The 18,865-nt window shown below is 49.9% G+C and overlaps 6 protein-coding genes across 6 annotated transcripts; 5 read left to right on the top strand and 1 right to left on the bottom strand.

Annotated features, from left to right (window-relative positions):
- Positions 1–654: 654 nt before the first annotated feature.
- On the top strand, positions 655–1,821 carry BDV59DRAFT_198473 (THUMP domain-containing protein; the record flags this gene model as incomplete). The annotated part of the gene is made up of 6 exons (XM_073693161.1): positions 655–720; positions 790–918; positions 996–1,155; positions 1,211–1,425; positions 1,484–1,624; positions 1,687–1,821. 6 exons carry the CDS (start codon positions 655–657, stop codon positions 1,819–1,821), a joined length of 846 nt encoding a protein of 281 aa, XP_073551793.1.
- Positions 1,822–2,737: 916 nt separating this feature from the next.
- BDV59DRAFT_83492 (uncharacterized protein) lies at positions 2,738–4,048 on the top strand. Its single transcript, XM_073697170.1, has 2 exons — positions 2,738–3,700; positions 3,762–4,048. The coding sequence occupies exons 1-2, from the start codon at positions 2,844–2,846 to the stop codon at positions 3,889–3,891; spliced, it is 987 nt and encodes a 328-aa protein (XP_073551792.1). The 5' UTR covers positions 2,738–2,843; the 3' UTR covers positions 3,892–4,048.
- Positions 4,049–4,696: 648 nt separating this feature from the next.
- Positions 4,697–6,713, top strand: BDV59DRAFT_198472 (sugar porter family MFS transporter; the record flags this gene model as incomplete). Its single annotated transcript, XM_073693160.1, has 8 exons — positions 4,697–4,768; positions 4,819–4,870; positions 4,924–5,179; positions 5,235–5,483; positions 5,547–5,829; positions 5,906–6,258; positions 6,315–6,445; positions 6,499–6,713. The coding sequence occupies 8 exons, from the start codon at positions 4,697–4,699 to the stop codon at positions 6,711–6,713; spliced, it is 1,611 nt and encodes a 536-aa protein (XP_073551791.1).
- Positions 6,714–7,285: 572 nt separating this feature from the next.
- On the top strand, positions 7,286–11,551 carry BDV59DRAFT_169593 (putative SNARE-dependent exocytosis protein (Sro7)). Its single transcript, XM_073688281.1, has 9 exons — positions 7,286–7,630; positions 7,692–8,031; positions 8,090–9,670; positions 9,724–10,279; positions 10,332–10,453; positions 10,519–10,809; positions 10,868–10,917; positions 10,973–11,283; positions 11,335–11,551. Exons 1-7 carry the CDS (start codon positions 7,544–7,546, stop codon positions 10,891–10,893), a joined length of 3,003 nt encoding a protein of 1,000 aa, XP_073551790.1. The 5' UTR covers positions 7,286–7,543; the 3' UTR covers positions 10,894–10,917; positions 10,973–11,283; positions 11,335–11,551.
- A 997-nt stretch (positions 11,552–12,548) lies between these two features.
- Positions 12,549–13,907, bottom strand: asf1 (nucleosome assembly factor ASF1). Its single transcript, XM_073697169.1, has 3 exons — positions 13,499–13,907; positions 13,132–13,440; positions 12,549–13,071 (listed from the first exon to the last, which is right to left on the bottom strand). The coding sequence occupies exons 1-3, from the start codon at positions 13,702–13,704 to the stop codon at positions 12,654–12,656; spliced, it is 933 nt and encodes a 310-aa protein (XP_073551789.1). The 5' UTR covers positions 13,705–13,907; the 3' UTR covers positions 12,549–12,653.
- Positions 13,908–13,995: 88 nt separating this feature from the next.
- Positions 13,996–17,949, top strand: rna14 (cleavage polyadenylation factor subunit RNA14). Its single transcript, XM_073688280.1, has 6 exons — positions 13,996–14,177; positions 14,256–15,227; positions 15,286–15,717; positions 15,776–16,778; positions 16,838–17,545; positions 17,612–17,949. Exons 2-6 carry the CDS (start codon positions 14,319–14,321, stop codon positions 17,626–17,628), a joined length of 3,069 nt encoding a protein of 1,022 aa, XP_073551788.1. The 5' UTR covers positions 13,996–14,177; positions 14,256–14,318; the 3' UTR covers positions 17,629–17,949.
- Positions 17,950–18,865: the final 916 nt, after the last annotated feature.

Below are 18,865 nucleotides of genomic sequence, written 5' to 3'. Positions count from 1 at the left end.
TGGTTAGAGGAGGGGGAAATAAAGGAAGAGAAATATATAGCAACGATGCTGTTTTCGGAGGGATCATCTGTTGTGTTGTACGTCATGAAGACGCCGTGATGTCATGCCCCAGTGAATGTCTTATGAGCAAGGAGGTACTGACGGGCGCCCCTGTCCGTACGATCTGGAGATTCTCTCATTATGGCGGGGATAACCGATGTCAAGGGACAGAACAGCTGGTTTTAGAAATTGGATTGTTACGAATTGGTCGGGGTTGAGGCTCGTGCTGCCACATAGGCGGTTGACAAAGACTGATGGTCACTGCGACATGCAGATCGGGACGTCTGGAACAGCGCCGGGAAGCCAATTCGACGAGCCTAGATGAAGAACTCCAGGAATTAGAACCAGCCACTGGCATGACCGTCAGCTCATGGTGGCATAATGCTCTGCAAGGGTGGTCAACTGCATAACTGCATAACTGGACGAGGTGGAATGATGGCCCCGCGCTAGTCCCGAACGGGTTGGCAGTTCCTCTTCAATTTATCAACTCTTCCGCCCGCAGAGCATCATCACCACCAAAAGTCAGAGTGGTCTCCATACCACACCCGTTCTATCCTGGTCGATATTCTCCTCCCGAGCAACCAGCGCCAATCTGACACTTGGCCTCATCTGTCCATGGCCGGAACAGGAAAACGTCCCTTGTCGGAGGGTACATCGGCCCAGTCCTCCAAGAAGAGGAAGGTTCGCGACCATGTCCTTTAGCGCGCTCGTACCAGGACGAACATATATCTGATGTCTGCCATTATATAGGGGGGTAAATGGAACTACCAGCAGTCTAACAAGTCTGGCATCGAGAGTGGAGATTGGGGTGTCTTCATCACGTGTGACAAGGGCCGAGAAGGGAAATGCATCGCAGAGACACTCGACCTCTTTTCCCAGGTAGGTTGCCGCGTCGGAAATCGGAACCGATACCATAGGGGTGCCACTTGTTCCATTTAATCCCTAACACGCTCTAGTTTGTTGAGAGTCCGGGGGACCAAAATGGAGATACGGATAACTCCGCCGACGAGGCAGAAGCGGACATTGAAGCCCAAATCAGAAAGGAGGTGGAGGGCTTAAAACCTGGTTCCTCCAAAGCTCCTCAATTTCAGGCCATCAGGATCGAGATGCCGTGTGGTTGGTAGCTCCTGTCTGCTCTGATCCAATAATCTCGAAACTAAACCGTCCTCAGTATCATTCATCCGCCTCGACAAGTCTATAGAACCTGAGAAGTTGGTACATGATATCTGCATCGATGCATCTGAAAACCCAGATCGTAAGAGAACTCGCTTTCTCCAACGAATGACTCCCGTCCATTCAATTCGAAAGACTCTGAACGTCGATCTGGAGGTTTTTGCAAAGGAGATTCTCGCACCACACTTCCATGCCGGGGGGCCACCAAGAAAGGTGTGTCGAGACTTCCGTCTAGTGCTTACAGTACGAATACTAATTATCACTTTGGTAGTTTGCCATTCGGCCTTCAATCAGAGCCAATTCCAAGTTCAAGCGAGACGATGTTATCAAAACAGTGGCCAGAATGGTGGGCCCAGGACACAGTGTTGATCTGAAGAATTATGACCTTCTTATTCTCGTTGAAGTCGCCCAGGTCGGTGTTTTTTATGCCGCTATCCCCGCTCACTTTCAGTCGAGGGCTAACAAGGCAAGTAGAACGTGATTGGGATGAGCGTTGTTGGAAGCGATTACGACAAATTAAAAAGATATAATCTTGCGGAGCTCTACAAGCCAACGGGTGAGACGAAGGCAGACAAAAAGCCGTCTGAAACGGCTCAGTCGACTGAATAATGGGGTTCATCCCCACGCCGTATTGAGAAGCTCCGTCTCGAGTAATTTGTTCGCATTGGAGAAATCCAAAGAAACCCACTCATAAATAATGGTAGACACAGTATCATCGGTAAGCCATACTTACTTTTTTTTTTTTTTGGCGCCTGTGGTGCGCAATAAACCCTGGAATGGCCGTCGCAGTCTTCCAGCAGGGATTTGCGCGATCAGCACCCCAAACTACCTATGTACAGCATAATAGCTGGAGCTTTCAGTGTTAATATACACATAGCCGATGAGTACAAATGACAGAAAAACGAGTCTCGACCTGCCTAATTCAGTATAACGCAGGACCATTTATCGCTCGACAGTTGTGCAAGTCAAAATCAATGGCATCAGATCAAAATCGTTCGTATGGCTGCCACTTGATTTCGATCGGAGGGCTTCGGTAAAGCGGCAAGCTGATTGGATACATCGGGTTCGCTTGCATTGCGGCCTTTCTTAGAGCGGGAGCCTTAGGCGAGCTCCAGTCTACCATGGCTCCTGGATCGGCCTCAGTTCTCGGTCCGTCCCAATCATCCATTATCCTTTCTTGGGCGCCGTACACTCCATGGAGGGCACACGTGCACCAAGTCAAATGCGATATACAACTGCTTCCTCCATTTCGGCCACCAATGCGGCGGGACCTGGCCCATGCATTCGCTTACCGGCGTCGGGAAGCCCCATCACTATATTGCATGCCGTTAGTCGTTCCCGTAACCGAGACACTGGATACATTGGCAGATGATATTCATCGCTATTTATTACGTGGACCCCTGAATTTACGTATCTAGTTGTCTTGTCGCAAAACTAGCCAATCGTCGGCTTGATATCCTTCGGTGATTCTCGGTTTCATTGACGTTTCGCATTGGCCTCGCGCTTGTTCAAGGCCCATGTGTATCCGTTGTCCTCTACATTTATTTAGTCATTTTCTTCTAGAGTACGCATAATATGACACCTGAGATTTCTTGCCTTGAACCTGTCCTTCGCAGCAAAGTTGCCACCATATGGCCATGTCACCTTTCCTGTACGACCATCCTGCTTGGAGGATTGACTCTCCTGCAAAGCTGGACGCTATTGTGAAGAAACACTTTTCTCCGGCGAGTGTGAGAAACGTATATCCACTTGCGGACCATCTCCATGCCCTTTCTCTTGTTGTCCTATCGAATGATGAGCAACTCCTCTTGAAAAGTCCACCGAGGCCAGTAACCGCCCTCCTAAGGCATGAGCAGTCCCTTCTTGAAACCGAAGTTCGAGTAATCGACCTTCTTCAGCAAAGCGGAGTGCCCCTTATTCCAGCCTTTATCCATTACGAGTCCAATGTTGACATGTCCATCTCATCTTGCACTATCCGACCGTATGTGGTCGGTCGCACTCGACAAGAAATAGAGAATGAACTCTCTGAACAGAGCCGTGACCTCATAGATCGGCAACTTGGGGACGTGGCTAAAAGGATCGGACAGCACACATCGAGCTCTTTCGGAACCTTTCAACAGGTGGAAGGTGGGCAAGGCAAAAGATCTTGGAAAGAAGCATTCCTTTCCCTCACCGAGAGTATCCTTCGGGATTCCGAAGATGCTTTTATCAATCTTCCATATGCCGTGATCAGAAGTCAGGTTGGTCGGCTATCTCCGACACTAGAAGAGATCACGGTACCACGGCTAGTGGTCGTTGATCTTGGCTCTCCATCTCAGGTTATACTAGATCCCGAATCCAAAACGATATCAGGATTGGTCGATTTCAGCTTCGCCATCTGGGGTGATGTATATATTGCCGAGGTTTTCGATAACCCGTCATCTGCTGTGCTAGAAGGTCATGGATCTGCATTAGTGAAGAGCCGGTCATGGGAGACTAGGCAACTGCTGTACGTTCACTCCTATTCAAAATTAATCTTCCTCTGGCTAACGCCCACACGCACTGCCCAGCTACGGTTGCTATCGGTCCATCCAAACGATTGCAATACAATACTACCGACACAAAGACACGATTCCCGAGAACGAAGCAAGGAGGCAATTAACCGCATTATTAGGGAAGATGGCCGAGACTGAACAATAAACCATGGATGGATCCACAAAGAGAGGCATGATGCCACTTCCCATACACTAACTATTCTGTTTCTGCTTAGCAAGCGTTCTCTCCCGAGCAATCAGGTAGAATTGCACGGAATGAAGAGCGCGGCTTGAGAAGCTAACCCACGATCCACACCGCCAATAAGGAGTGCAGATGGTGAAATGCTACCACCTACGTCATGCTCTGCCGAGGCATTGCCTGATTCACTCTATCAAAATTCATGCATTAAACTACATAGGGTTACAGACCCCCACGCCGGTGGACTAGAGTCTCGGACTTATGGCCGTGGTCTCCACAATTACCCCAAGAACGCTTGTTGGCCTTGACTTGAGACCAAGAGAATCAAGCGCTCCATTTCACCAACATAGGCCAGTTCAATTGGTTTACCACGAAGAAGCATGGTTTGTGCCCATCTTATTCCATCAGTCCCCATGGGGGATCGGCAATACCGCCGTCTTATGACTCGGTCTACTTTGCTCCTCCAGGTAAGACTGGGCCGATCAGTACAACGTACTGCCGCTCCGGGGTAAGCGTCCTCTGCTTCCTCCCCGGATTCTCTCCGCATATGTCTCCGGATTCTAGTGAAAAGTGGACCATACAGTGGGACGGAGGCCAAGTTTCATTCCGAAGCCTACCACACGGCAGCTCCTACGATTCAGATTGATCCTACGATCTTTGTCTATTTAAGAAATCATGAATCCGCCTCAGTGTGTCGTGTGGATGCATTACGTCGACCATTTATTTCTTCCTGCTTTCATCGGTTTGATAAACCAATTGAACATCAGTTATTATGACCGTTGCAACGCAGAGAAAAAGGCCCTATCTTGGGCTCACAGGAGGATGGCTCACCTTCTGGATTACAGTACGCGAGAATACCCTTATTGGCGCTCGACACAGCTAACTAGCCTTTAGGTCGCATGCGCAACGGATATGTCTTTGTTTGGATATGATCAAGGGGTCTTCAGTGTGTAACGAATCAACCTGGTAGTTAAACGCCCCCGTGTTAATAAAGCGCAGGTGGCGTGGTGATTACACAGAACTTCCTCGAACTTCATGACCTAGTCGGGCCGACGAAAACGAAAACTCTCTCGACGGTGACAGCTATTTACGATGTTGGCTGTTTCCTTGGGGCCATTGTTGCCTTCACAATCGGAGAACAATTGGGACGGAAAAAGGCAATCCTGCTCGGAACTACAATCATGGCCGTGGGCGCTATCCTCCAGGCGAGCTCGTTCAGCCTCCCCCAGATGTTTGTTGGCCGGATAGTCCTAGGGTGAGTATGCCTGCCCCTTTGGGTGAAGCAAGTTTGACCTTTTCCTGGTGCCTAGTGTCGGGAATGGCATCAATACTGCTACTGCCCCTATTTGGCAGACAGAAACCTCCCAGGTCAAGTGGAGAGGCAAGCTTGTCATCTTCGAGATGATGATGAACATTGCGGGTTATTGCCTCGTCAACTGGATTAACTACGGGTTCTCATTCGTTGGCGGATCTGTTGCCTGGCGCTTTCCACTCGCTTTCCAGTTCTTCTTCCTCTTCATATTATGGTCCACAACACCATGGCTTCCAGAATCTCCTCGGTACGTTGTCATCCCTACCGACAAAGAGGCTATCAATACACAAATCTGACTTCGGACGGATAGATGGCTCCTGGCACATGGACGCGACGAAGAAGCTATGGAAGTCCTTAGCTGTCTTGAAGCAAAGCCTGTTGATGATCCCTTCGTTATTTCGCAGCGTAATGAGATTGAATTTAGCGTGCGCTACGAACGGGAGAACGCCGTACGCTGGAGAGACCTCTTCAAGAAAACGGAAAATGATACCAAGACCCTCCGACGACTACTGCTAGGCGCAGGCAGTCAATTCATGCAGCAGTTTGGCGGAATCAACATTATGAGCTATTTCCTTCCCACGGTCTTTATGAAGGTGCGTGGGTTCGCGTGTTGTTATAGCGAGTCATAACACATGGGATGAGACCTCGACTAACGCGATGTGGCTGCAGTATGTTGGCCTTTCCGATAAAATGGCTCGGCTGTTGACAGCGTGCAATGCTGTATCGTACTTGATATTCTCTGGCCTTGCGGTGCTACTTGTTGAGCGGATGGGCCGGAGAGGTTTGATGCTTCTATCCACGTTCAGCCAGTTTCTCTGTTTCCTTATCATCACCATCCTGCTATACTATTCTGTGGCAGCCGCCAACGGCGAAAAGTATGCCACGGCATCGATTGTATTTTTCTTTCTCTACTACGGTGCTTTTGGCATCGGTATGCTGGGCGTGCCCTGGTTGTATCCAACGGAGATCAACTCTCTGCCGATGAGAACTAAGGGGGCTGCAGTAGCCACTGCCACGGACTGGTCAGCACTTACCTACTACTTGTTATACTCGATGGGATCTAACTATGGATATTTAGGATCACTAACTTTGCCATCGTTGAAATCACTCCCATTGGAATTCAAAATATTGGCTGGAAGTTTTGGATCGTTTGGACCGTCGCCAACGCGGCATTTCTGCCGATTCTGTATTTCTTCTACCCTGAAACAGGTACGCAGCTATTCCGTTATTATATGTTACGTGACTAATGTTCCTCTGTCCAGCCAACCGGACTCTTGAAGATATGGACGCATACTACCGCTCTAATCCGTCGCTGATCGTGACTGGAGACCCAGATGCGGTTTGTCGGAGACGGCCACAGAAGTATATTGATCACGAGAATGAGCAGGTTACCAAGACTGCCGCAGGGAAAGATGCAGCATCTGATTCAGCGGTTGAGCATGTTGAATGGACGAGTGCCCCCGGGAGCAATAGTTAACCTTGGTGAGCTCAGAAGGTGTCTACGAGCCAGACGGCGTATTTCACTATAGAAGATGTAATAGAAAGAATACGAAACGCGAAGGCACTTTACAGACACTCATCGCACTCTGGCAGATAGATAAACTTTAGGGGTCGATTCACAGGCTTAGTAGAATAAACCGAAGAATTCGTCAATGACAAAATTTTCATACCACAGCAACTTATCTAGTCTTTAACTGAGCTACTTTCGTTTGAATTCTCATCGTCCTAGGACATGTAGCTATCTGATAGATTTAAGATCGCAGTAGATAGTTGGCTTATTCTAGATTGTCGTGTAGTTCCAATAGTACTGATCACTAAAAGATGGCATGGGACTCTAGCCGCACAGTACCTGTTATTTAAGGATAGAAATCCACTAGGAATTTCAAGTACAGAGGACATATCTAATGCTCCAAAGATATCCTAGTTGACGATATATCTGATCCTATTGTGTTGGGATGCGTCGATATAGATCTGATTGCTGCTGCCTAGTGGATCTGGCGATCCAAATTTCAGCCCTTCGACATGTGCATGTGAAGGCATTTCTCATAAATCAATCCTTTTCACAAAAGAATGAAAAATATAACCAAGGGAGAGAAAAACAATGATAATAAGAAAACAGAAAGACAGTCCAATCTCGTACTATTAAACCTCTAGATGGCATACCTCTCAGCATTCCGCGGGGAGGATGTCGTCAGTCGGTGTGGGGTCGGTCTCTGATCTCTCCGCTCCCTTCATGTCCTCTTCTTCCCCCCCTCTCTCCCTTCCATCTCTCCTTACATGCTTGCTCCCAGAGCATAATCGCTCACAATGGCACATTTTCTCAGAGGGAAGCAGGCCGGAATCCAAAAGGACTTCTCCGAAGGCTTGTCGCCGGATTTGTTCGCGCTTGACGATGTACGGCCCGCCCTGTTCAAGGCCCTCATATTTCTCCCACTGACGGTTTTGTTTTATCTAGTTCGCTCGCTATGGAGTAAACTCCCAGATAAGCGCTATTGCCTACGATCCTGTTCAGTCCCTCCTCGCCCTTGGAACCAGCGATACCCAGTTTGGCAGTGGCCAAATCTATGTTTTCGGCCAGCGTCGTGTGTCCGTTGTCTTTTCGTTGCCCCGGAAGGCATCCGCCAGATTCCTCCAGTTCTGCGCCGATAAGTTAGTCAGCGTTGACTCAAAAAGCGAGATATGTGTCTTCTCGCTGGAGACCCGGCAGACTCTCTTCTCCTATGCGCCTCCAGGCTATGTGAGCTCGGTCTTGACCGATCCTAGTCTGGACTATGCGATCATCGGTCTCCAGAACGGTATGTGATGTGGCCTCCTAGTGTTTGCCTGGGGATATGGCTGATTATATCTTGACAGGTGATATCATCGCTTATGACCTCGATCGCGAGAATCTCACCCCCTACAGAGTCCCCAATCTCTGGGCCGAGCGCAATCCCCGAGCACGACAGTGTCCGGTTATCTCCTTATCGTTTTCGCCGCGAGACATTGGAAAGTTGTTGGTTGGCTATCCTGAAGGCGCCGTTGTGTTTTCCTTCAAGCAGAACATTGCGCAGAAGTTCTTCGAATATGAAGTTCCTCCAGGAGCTTTGGGCGGAAACTGCGATGTGCCTACTCCCGATTTGCGCCGGCCACATTTGACCAGGGCCCTATGGCACCCCAACGGAATCTTCATTTGTACAGTCCACGACGACAACAGTCTGGTTTTTTGGGACTCAAAGGATGGCCGCAAGGTCATGGCAAGATCCCTCCAGGCGTCTAATGTTGATCAACCAGCTGCTACGCCCGATAGACGTCTGTCGACGGGCGAGATCGTCGGTCTGAGGGATCCCATTACCCAGGTCGTATGGTGTGTGAAGGAAAATGGTGATGATAGTGGCCTCTTAATCGCCGGGGGTCGTCATAAAGCCGACCCCAACAAGGGGTTGACTTTCATCGATCTTGGCTCAAGCCCCAATTATCAGACATCTTCCTGGGCGATCTTATCGAACTATTTTCAAGACGCGAAACAGGTAATGAATATTCCAACTCCCCCTGGCGCGGATGTTGTCGACATTTGCGTTATCCCACGTGCTTCGCCTTACTATGCGGGTGCCCATGATCCCATTGCTATGATTGCTCTTCTGTCATCGGGGGAGCTGATCACCATGAGCTTTCCCAGCGGTCACCCCATCACTCCTACCAACATGCTCCACCCATCCCTAACCTTCGTCCACCCGTTTGTAACCAAAATGTCCTTGACCGAAGTGGATCGCTCTTCGTGGTTGGGCTTGCGGGAGCGAAGATCGCAGGGTCCGAAGTTCGTCATGGGTGGCGCGGAAGCAAAGAAGCTCCTCAAGCGCTTTGAGAATCGGAATATTATCACCACTGCGCATGCGGACGGAACCATCCGTCTGTGGGATGTCGGCCATGACGACGACATTGAAAACGGGGATACGATTCAGGTGGACCTGGCTCGTGCGGTCGGTCGAGTCCACAACGTGGAAGTCACGGCTATTTCTATGGGAGGCTCAACAGGCGAGCTGTCTGTTGGACTTCGAAGCGGTGAGCTTGTGGTATTCCGATGGGGCAATAACGCGAGCTTTGGCCACGAGGAACCGGCTGGCACCAATCTCGGGGCTGGGCGGTTGACAAAGATTGTGCATCGAACCGATCCCGGTTTGAAGCAAGGTCTGCTTCCCCTCACGCTGTTGAACATGGAGAACGGCCCCGTGACTGCCGTAAAACACAGTCAAGTTGGCTTCGTCGCTGTAGCCTTTGAGGGCGGCTGCCTCGCCATTCTCGACCTGCGCGGGCCCGCGGTTATCCACATTGCCCAAGTCTCGGACTTTACGAAATCAAACAAACGGGGTAGCTTCTTGAAGCAGCGTGGCTCTGAGGGCTCTGCCCACGAATGGGTCACAAGCATTGAGTTTGGTGTGATGACGCTGGAAGGAGAAAGTAGGTCCCAGTGCGGCAACCTATATATCATAGGCTTTGCTAACATTATCTAGATTATTCGAGCATTTGTTGCTTTGTGGGAACCAACCGGGGCCATGTTGCGACATTCAAGATTCTTCCGGCGGACAATGGAGGATACGTGGCTGCTTTCGCCGGTGCAAGCTTACTGGATGACAAAGTGATAAGCATTATTCCGCTGGATGCTGACAAGGGTCATCCGGCCCTAGCCACTCCAAATGCTGTTGGCGGTTTAAGGAATGGAATCAGGATCAACGGGGTGGTTATTGCAACTACAGTGTCAGGCTGCCGGATTTTCAAGCCAGCCACATCGAAAGGTGCACATAAGACCTGGGACGATTATCTGTGCGATGCCGCTTCGATAGTCAAAGTGGAAGGCCGAGGGTACAGTTTAGTTGGACTCTTTGGCGATGGCAATGTGCGAGCCTTCTCTGTCCCAGGCCTGAAGGAGATTGGCTGTAAGCCAATTAACTATATGGCCGACATGAGACGCCTTTCGGAGTCGACTATTTGCTCGAATGGCACAGTCCTGACCTGGACTGGGCCGTCAGAAGTTGGCCTCTTCAACGTGTGGGGCTCCGGAACTCAATTGTACGTCGACCACTTGCGGTCTTCTCACAAGATCTTGCTAACACTTGTACAGGCGCCGCTCCGAAGATAAACTATTTAACCCTGAAGCAAATATACCACCACGACCTACAATTACGAACATCCAGTGGATTTCTGGCACACAATATGTGACTCCTGCTGATATGGACCTCCTGAGTTCGTCCCCCTAACATACAACCTCCTATCACCTCGCACAGTGAGCTAACGGCATAATTATATAGTCGGTGGTCCTGATAGACCCCCATCCAAGCGAATGCAGGAGCAAATGCGGCTCGAGGAACAAGACCGACGGAGAGCCCTCCGGGAGGGCAGAACCCCGACTAATCTGTCTACTCAGTCCGGTAGCAGCCAAGAAGGATACTGGTCCTACATGCAACGTCAGGTTCAGGAGCGTACTGAACGGCTGAATATTGCCGGGGACCAGATGGACCGTCTGGAAGAGAACAGCAGCAACTGGGCTCGGGACGTTAACAAGTTCGTTCAAAACCAGAAACGTAAGGCGGTACTCGGAGGTAAGTATTATCTAGCCGCCCGTTCTGCCTTTCTGGTATCAAGACTAACGTATTATAGCATTGGGATCGAAATTTGGCTTTTAGAAGAGAGTTATGTGCTATTGATGTGTATGGAAAGTGGGCTAAGTATACTAGTTTGGTTGTTTTTTAACGCCTAGTTTAGGCTACATACCCGACCTTGTCAGCGTTTCTATCATACAGACCTATATTAGCGAGCTTATTCAGATATTGGGTGAACTACAGGGTATCACTACAGTGCGGAGGATCCTTTGGTCATGCTTGAAGTATTACCTTTGGCCTCGGATGCTCCTCTGCTATCGAGGGCCTAAAGAAGCAGTATCACTATGGTCAAGAGCCTATATATAGCTCAAGATGACCCCTGTCCTACGAAACAGGCGGTTGCGAAACTCCTCCGGCGCCTTTGTAGGAAAGCGGGAATAGAGGGCCTATTCCATCGCTACTCGCGCCAATATAGTACGTAAGTGATCGTTACTGTGAGCAGAACAGGTGCCAATACTTTCACAGCATTCCACAAACTTACTATATAGTGATGATGGATGTTACGTGTGCGACTGTACTCATGGCTACCTTGATGCGAGGGTTCCGAGCGCCCAGGATTTGGGAGAACATGGTTATTGAAGAAACCTTACATTGGTGTCAAAGGAGCATTTGAAATACCACTATACCACACTACCAGGTAACTGGGCTAGTCACTTTTCTGTCGCCGAACGGTACTTTTCAGGCTGGCGTTAGCCTTATAAGTAACGAAAATATTATCTTTATTTGGCATCCTCTATTCGTAACTGTTTACCACACTATCTCCGACGGCCAATTCCCCTTTCAGATATTCAATTGTACATGTATCTTAGTAAGCTACGGAAAGGCAGGATAGGTACGTAGTGCCTCTGGAGATAACAGCACAAATAGCCTTCTACAAACTCAATTTGAAATAACATGTGGAAGCGCGTTTTATTCTACTTTATCAGAAAGTAGGGTTGTAATACCCCGCAAAGGATTAAAATCCCTAGGAAACGCATATGAGAGAACAAAACATTCGAGTTCTCCGTCGAAAGCTTCACGTCTAGGGAAGGTATCGCGGCGTTGACGAGAAAGTTTACGATGGATGTGGCGGTGAGACAAGATATTCGGATCAGTCACTTGAAGTAAGTTGGGAACAAGCATAGATAGTTCTCGGGGCACGTTCACGCTGGTAAAGTTTTCTGGTGGAGTTCAAGATTGAGGGAATTTCCTAGTCGATGCTTCGTATTCAACAAGATTGAAGGTACAGTAGGCAGAATTTTCGTCTCGGCCCCTACCTTGCATATCTTCCCGTTCGAGTGACGTGGGAAAAGCGAAGAGCGAGGGTTCAAGCAGGGACGCATTGTAAACCGTTGAGGACGGACGATCTTGCGCGGGACAGTTCATCATCTCGGACCCGTCCTCGCATACAAAAGTTAGGGACTCGCCGTGACGACTACACTGAGTATCCCGGGAGTTGGCAGGGCCTAAGTGTTGCCGAAGGACCTGCAAAATGCACATGCCATCTCCGCGAATTGCATATCCCTGGCTGCGGATGCCTTGGTTTGGAAGATTTTCGTGTGGAACTAACCCAGAGGGCGTGCAAATGATGTTCATTTCATATATCGATGTTGTTCTATATCATAGACGGGGATATTGCAAATAAGAAAGTAATATACGAAGAGCGTCGAGGGAAGATAGATTCTGTCGTCATAAACGTGCAACCAAATCATCAAATCATTCGGGAGGGGTAAGGAAAACGAATGCTCCAGGAGCAAAGCAGAAGTCGTTTTGGGCGGGGTAGTTCAGAGGGCGCAGAGCCAAATTTAATGGACCATAACCTCCGATTGAGGAGGTTGTTGGGCAGCGGGTGGCTTGTTCCCGTTGGTAGGCTCGTCCTTTTGCTCTGAATCGTCTCCCATCTCGACGTCCTCATCACCGTCGCCGCCATCCTCCTCGTCGAGTTCGTCATCGTCATCATCACTTTCATCTTCAATGTCCTCACTCTCGGCGTCCGAGATGTCTTCTTCCTCTTCGTCTTTGGGCCCGCTGGGCTCGGCGCCTTCCATGTCGTGGTCTTCATTGCCATTCTTGGTGTCGCCCTTCTCGGCTTCAGCGAGCTCCCGCTCCAAGGCAGCTTCAAGCTCTGTCTCTTCCACGCCGTAGGCGCCACTGTCATCGTCGAGATTGTCGGCTTCAGGCTGGTCCGGGGGATATTCCGCGGGGGCAGATTCCTCCGAATCCCTGTCCAAATAGACATATTAGCATACAGACGCAAACAGGGTGGTAGCAGAAAATCCATACCACTTAATAGCGAACCGAGTCACTCGGGGCTTCTCAGCAAGGATGTTTCGGCGGATTCGCTCAATTATAGGCTTGGCCGGGGGGTCTGCGGCCAGCTCCTCCGAATCATACTCATTGTTGACATAGTAACCCACTCGGACGAACTCTCTGCCATCGTAGCTACAGGTGAGAAGGATCACCGTCACTCCGAGGATTTCGGACGTGGGGATTCGCTTGAGGTCTGGCGGGTCGGCCTCAAAAATGAACTTGTTGACGCCGACGGGGATGGGGCCGACCAGTAGGGAATCGAGCTCTTGGTCATATTCAGAGCTGGATAGATTAAATACTATTAGAAGGCCGATTGAACCTTAGGAATTGAGCGTCTTACGAGGTGGCAGAACCAACGTAGGTGAGTTTCCATTCGAGATCTAGGCGGTCTGTTAGCAAGGGACTCGCTCGCGTAGAGTAAGATGGAGGAGATGTACCCTTCTGAAGCTGTTCCAAGCACTCAAAAGTGATTTCGAACTGGTAAGGGTCCAGGAAAGTGGCAGGGTTGTTGACGATTTTGACTCCAAGAAGACTGACGACCGACATGGTGAAAGATATATAGTTGGAGTGCAAGGACTCGAGGAGGCGGCGGTGGAGGGGTACTGGAGAGGCGAGGTATTGAAATTGACGAAGCGAGGAGGCAGGAGGAGATTTAAATGAGACAGACAGGAGTTGCACAAGGGAGAAGAAGTAAAGCGGCAACGGGTACGGGGTAGAGGGCAGAAGAAGAGACGCAGCTCGAATGCAGGTGGAGGAGAGAGAGCGAGAGCGAGAAAGTACTAATTAAACGATCGACCGCCACGACGCGCCCGCGCGTGTTCTGCTTTGGGGCGCGCCCACCGCCTTTGGTCACGTGACGGTCCTGGCTGCAGCTTCTGCTGAGAAATGCCATCATCCGCATCGCCATCGTCGTTCTTTATTCCGCTCCACCTACACCTCCGTTCCCTTAATCACCTACCTTTATTTGTTTTCTCTCCCTTTGCTGCACTATCTTCGAGAGGGTCTCTCCAGCCTTCGCTGTATGTCTTCCCATCTCATGCAATCATCTGTCTGTCCGCCCCCATGAGTCTACCGTCGCTAACTACTCCGCTGTTCAGCAAGCTCTCTCTCCCCCCCTGCAAACACCTTGATCGTCGCAATTGAGACCCCATCCCTTTGTCATGGCCGAAGATGACGCTGAGAAGGCCTTTTTCCAGGCTCAGGCAATGAATGCGGACTCTGTGGACTATAAGGCTGTTGAGGAGCAGGGTGCAGATAGTTCAGATTCAGATGATTATGATCCTTCAAAAACACTGCAAGATCAAGACTCTTCCTTGACAGATTCCAAGCAAACCGAAAATGTTCCTTCAGATCTTCCCCTTCCAGATTCCAACCCCCCGAATCAATCTTCCCTCCCGCTCTCCGACCCCGACCCTAGTCAGCCGGCTGGCGATGCCCATCCATCCCAGGCTCCTTCACATGCTACATCTCAGACACCGACCTCGATTCCGGCTCCCGGATCGACGGCGGCGCAACCAAAGACCAAGACAATTGGGGGGTTTGTCGTCGAGGATGAGGATGAGGATGACGCGGGTGATGCAGACTATGAGCCCCCTGCTGTACTAGGTGTCGAGGGCATGAGTACTTTACCAATCAATGTGCCTCAACAACCCATTCCAGGAAATGCAAATCAAGCTACTTCTACCCCTGATGTATCATTGGATGAAACTGCGCAGGAGTCTGCCAGTGCAAAGAATACCCCCAATAGCTCTTTTCTCTCTGTTGCTGCTGCTGTTCCTTCTAAACATGACACATCCACTACTCCGGGTCAGGAATTGTACAATAGCCAAACTTTCCAGTCGGATCCTGCGCAAGGGAGCACCGCCGCTACTCCGGCCCCAGATTCTCCCTCGACCGCTAAAGGTCGTCTACCGCACGATCGCGTCGGGATCTTGGAGGACCGAGTCCAGGAAGACCCTCGCGGTGACATGAGTGCCTGGATCGAATTGATTAATGAGCATAGGAGTCGCAATCGCATCGACAACGCTCGTGACGTATATGAGCGTTTCCTGAAGGTGTTCCCATTCTCGGTGAGTTCCACATGATGCACCCCCGGATCTGACTTCATCAGAGACTGACTGGGCCCAGGCGGAGCAATGGGTTGCATACGCTACGATGGAATCAGAACTCAATGAGCTGTTCCGTCTTGAACAAATATTCAACAGGACCCTTTTGACGATCCCAGATGTCCAGCTGTGGACCGTGTACTTGGACTATGTCCGTCGGCGTAACCCCCTCACTACCGAGACAGCCGGGGACTCGAGGCGGATCATCTCATCTGCTTACGATCTCGCCCTTCAGTATGTTGGAGTCGATAAAGATTCCGGCTCCATCTGGACAGACTACGTTCAATTCATCCGCTCTGGCCCCGGGAATGTTGGCGGCTCAGGATGGCAAGACCAACAAAAGATGGATTTGCTCCGTAAGGCATATCAAAAGGCCATCGCAGTTCCGACCCAAGCAATCAACACTCTGTGGAAAGAATATGACCAGTTTGAGATGGGTCTGAACAAGTTGACGGTATGTCTCCCGTTGTCTCCCTTAGGTGGTGGCATGGATTCGCTGACCACTTGCAAAGGGCCGGAAGTTCTTGCAGGAGCAATCGCCAGCGTACATGACTGCTCGTAGTTCGTACACGGAATTACAAAACATCACGAGAGACCTCAACAGGACGACTTTGCCCCGGTTACCGCCCATTCCAGGCTCCGATGGTGATATTGACTTTGCGCAACAAGTCGACATCTGGAGGCGCTGGATTCAATGGGAAAAAGGCGATCCACTGGTGTTAAAAGAAGAAGATTATGCTGCCTTCAAGACACGTGTGGTTTATGTTTACAAGCAGGCCCTGATGGCCCTGAGGTTCTTGCCAGAGGTTTGGTTCGAAGCTGCGGAATTCTGCTTTTTGAACGACATGGAGAACGAAGGAAATGACTTCTTGAAGAATGGCATCGATGCTAACCCGGAAAGTTGTCTTCTTGCCTTCAAGCGCGCGGACCGGCTGGAGATTACCTCAGATTCTGAGCAAGATCCTATCAAGCGCGGTGCGAAGGTTCGAGAGCCATACGACAAGGTTCTCGATGCACTGTACGATCTGATATCCAAAGCTCGTACACGGGAAGAACTGGACGTCGCTCACCTAAAGGACACTTTCGCGAAAATGAACCCCGAAAAGCAAGCACGGAATGAAGAGGAGGACGATGACAACCAGAGCGAAGCGAAGGCGAGGGAGTCGATGGAGAATGCACAGATTGAAGCTGTCCGCAACGCCCATGCTATCCAGATCGGGATCCTCTCTAAGACAATTTCCTTCGCCTGGATTGCTCTGATGCGTGCCATGCGTCGTATCCAGGGCAAGGGTAAACCAGGTGAAATGCCAGGCTCGAGACAGATTTTCGCCGATGCTCGAAAGCGGGGCCGTATCACCAGCGATGTGTACATTGCAAGTGCCCTCATTGAGTACCATTGTTACAAAGACCCGGCTGCTACCAAGATTTTTGAGCGCGGTGCCAAGCTCTTCCCAGAAGATGAAAATTTCGCGCTTGAATACTTGAAGCATCTAATCGATGTCAACGATGTCATCAGTAAGTTCCGCGCCCGATTCCATCGTAAAGCTTTGAATGCTGATGCTGTTTCCGTGTAGATGCCAGAGTAGTCTTTGAAATGACAGTGAGGAAGTTGGCCTCTAATCCGGAGAACGTACCCAAGACAAAGCCCATCTTTGCTTTCCTTCACGAATATGAGTCTCGATATGGGGACCTCGTCCAAGTGATCAATCTCGAATCCCGCATGCGTGAACTGTTCCCGGAAGATCCCACGTTGGAACAGTTCGCCCATCGATACTCCAATCCTTCATTCGACCCAACAGCCGTGCGGCCCATCATCTCGCCCTCCCAAGCACGCCCGAAGGCTGCCTATCCGGTTGAACAGACAATGTCTCGCCATGATAGCCCAGCACCAAGATACCCCGACGCATCCGTCACGAATTCACCTAAGAGACCCTTGGAAGAGTTCGACGATGATCTGAACCGGCCACGAAAGTTTGTTCGCGCCGAATCGCCCTTGAAGACGGCACAAAGACGTCAATTGGAACAGCAAAAGCGTAACCCGCAGACCATTGTTAGCCAGGCAGGGTCACAGTACCGGTCTCAAGGCTCCCCGGCTCCGTTGCCGCGCGACATTGTCTATCTCTTGAGCATCATTCCCTCCGCGTCTACGTACAACGCTGGGCGGTTCTCGGCGGAGAAGTTGGTCGATCTGATCCGACGGATCGATATTCCTGCATCTATCTCCCAGATTCCACTGCCTCAGTCCGCTCGCGGCGTTGGGGCGGGGCAGGCACCGTTCTCCGGTATGTGACTCCCTCCCTTTATGCCCTTGTCTAGGTATTCACTAATACGATATACGGCTTATGCAGGGATGTTCCGTTCATAAAATACCCGAATATAAGTCTGAATCTTTTTCAATGACAGTAACTATGGAATACGTTGCACGCTTCGGCCAACGTGGATTTTGAAGTGTATAGCTATTTGACACCTCGTGTCACTTGCATTGATGGGACGGCGTTTTAGCTTGGATTGGCAAACCGTGATGATACAATCTCTTCTTATCTTTTTGGCCGAACTGCGGTGAGATTCGAATCGCGAATCGGGTGCTGCATGACCTGTTTTTATGTTTGGATATGCCCACAGCGGTGATTTGTATAAGTATTTGTTGTCGGCCACACAAGTTGATAATAGAGGGGATATGTAGGAGATATTTACAATCCACTTAATGTCATATGGCATTCATAAAGTAGATTTCTGCTGATCTAGTCAGTGGCCGTACCGCACAACTCCGGCTACGCCCACCACATGCGATGGACGAAAGGGCATTGGGATCTCCGAACGAGTACCACTGGTATTATCCTGCAGCAGCGCTGATTGGAATTGAAAGGAATTGCCAAAAGTAAGTGATGAACCCATATCAGAGATAGTATGTCTAATAACTGTCGATCTAGGCATCTGTCAGGTGTCGCAAACAAACTCAGCGGATCGAAGAAGCTACAGCCGTATTGAGAACGATGAAATGGGACACCGGGGGCATTCATGTTCTCTTTCTATGACGGGTTGCGTTTAGTTATGGAGCATTTACGACGGAGTGGGAGATGTTGCGTAGATCAAAAGGATACCAGGATGACAATCTCGAGTGAGTTTACTATTCAACTTCTATGGAAAAATTATGGCCAAAACTTACGTCTAACGTAGGAAAATTGTGCCCCATGGAGCCCCGATATCTTCATCCCATTTCCGAGTTCGACGCAACGCAGTCACGGCGGGAGGCAACGCCTTATGGGACTTGGGGAAATTGCCAGGTACAGTTTATGAGACATAATCGTAGAAATTTTCCCTACTTGTCTCAAATATTATATCCAGGAATGATCATAGGAAGGATGGCCTTGTTTAGCCACTCAGAAACCCCCTCAAGCGCGATATGTCCGTTAAGGCTATGGTCTGTTTCTCAATTTGGTTTCTCATAACGTTTCTACCTACTGGATACAGCATTGATGCAGTTCACAGCGAGTGCAGCAGGGCATGATAACAAGATCTATTTCATTCAACGGTACAGAAATTACCGTGGCGTTGGATGGGATAGTTGCCAGACGATTGCCTTTGTGTGGCCTTTGGTCTTG

This window comes from Aspergillus ambiguus (genome assembly GCF_047715705.1).
Source record: "Aspergillus ambiguus strain CBS 117.58 unplaced genomic scaffold BDV59scaffold_3, whole genome shotgun sequence".
NCBI lineage: Eukaryota > Fungi > Ascomycota > Eurotiomycetes > Eurotiales > Aspergillaceae > Aspergillus > Aspergillus ambiguus.
The sequence above is the reverse complement of the archived record's forward strand: the minus strand, read 5'-3'. Positions and strand labels throughout refer to the sequence as shown.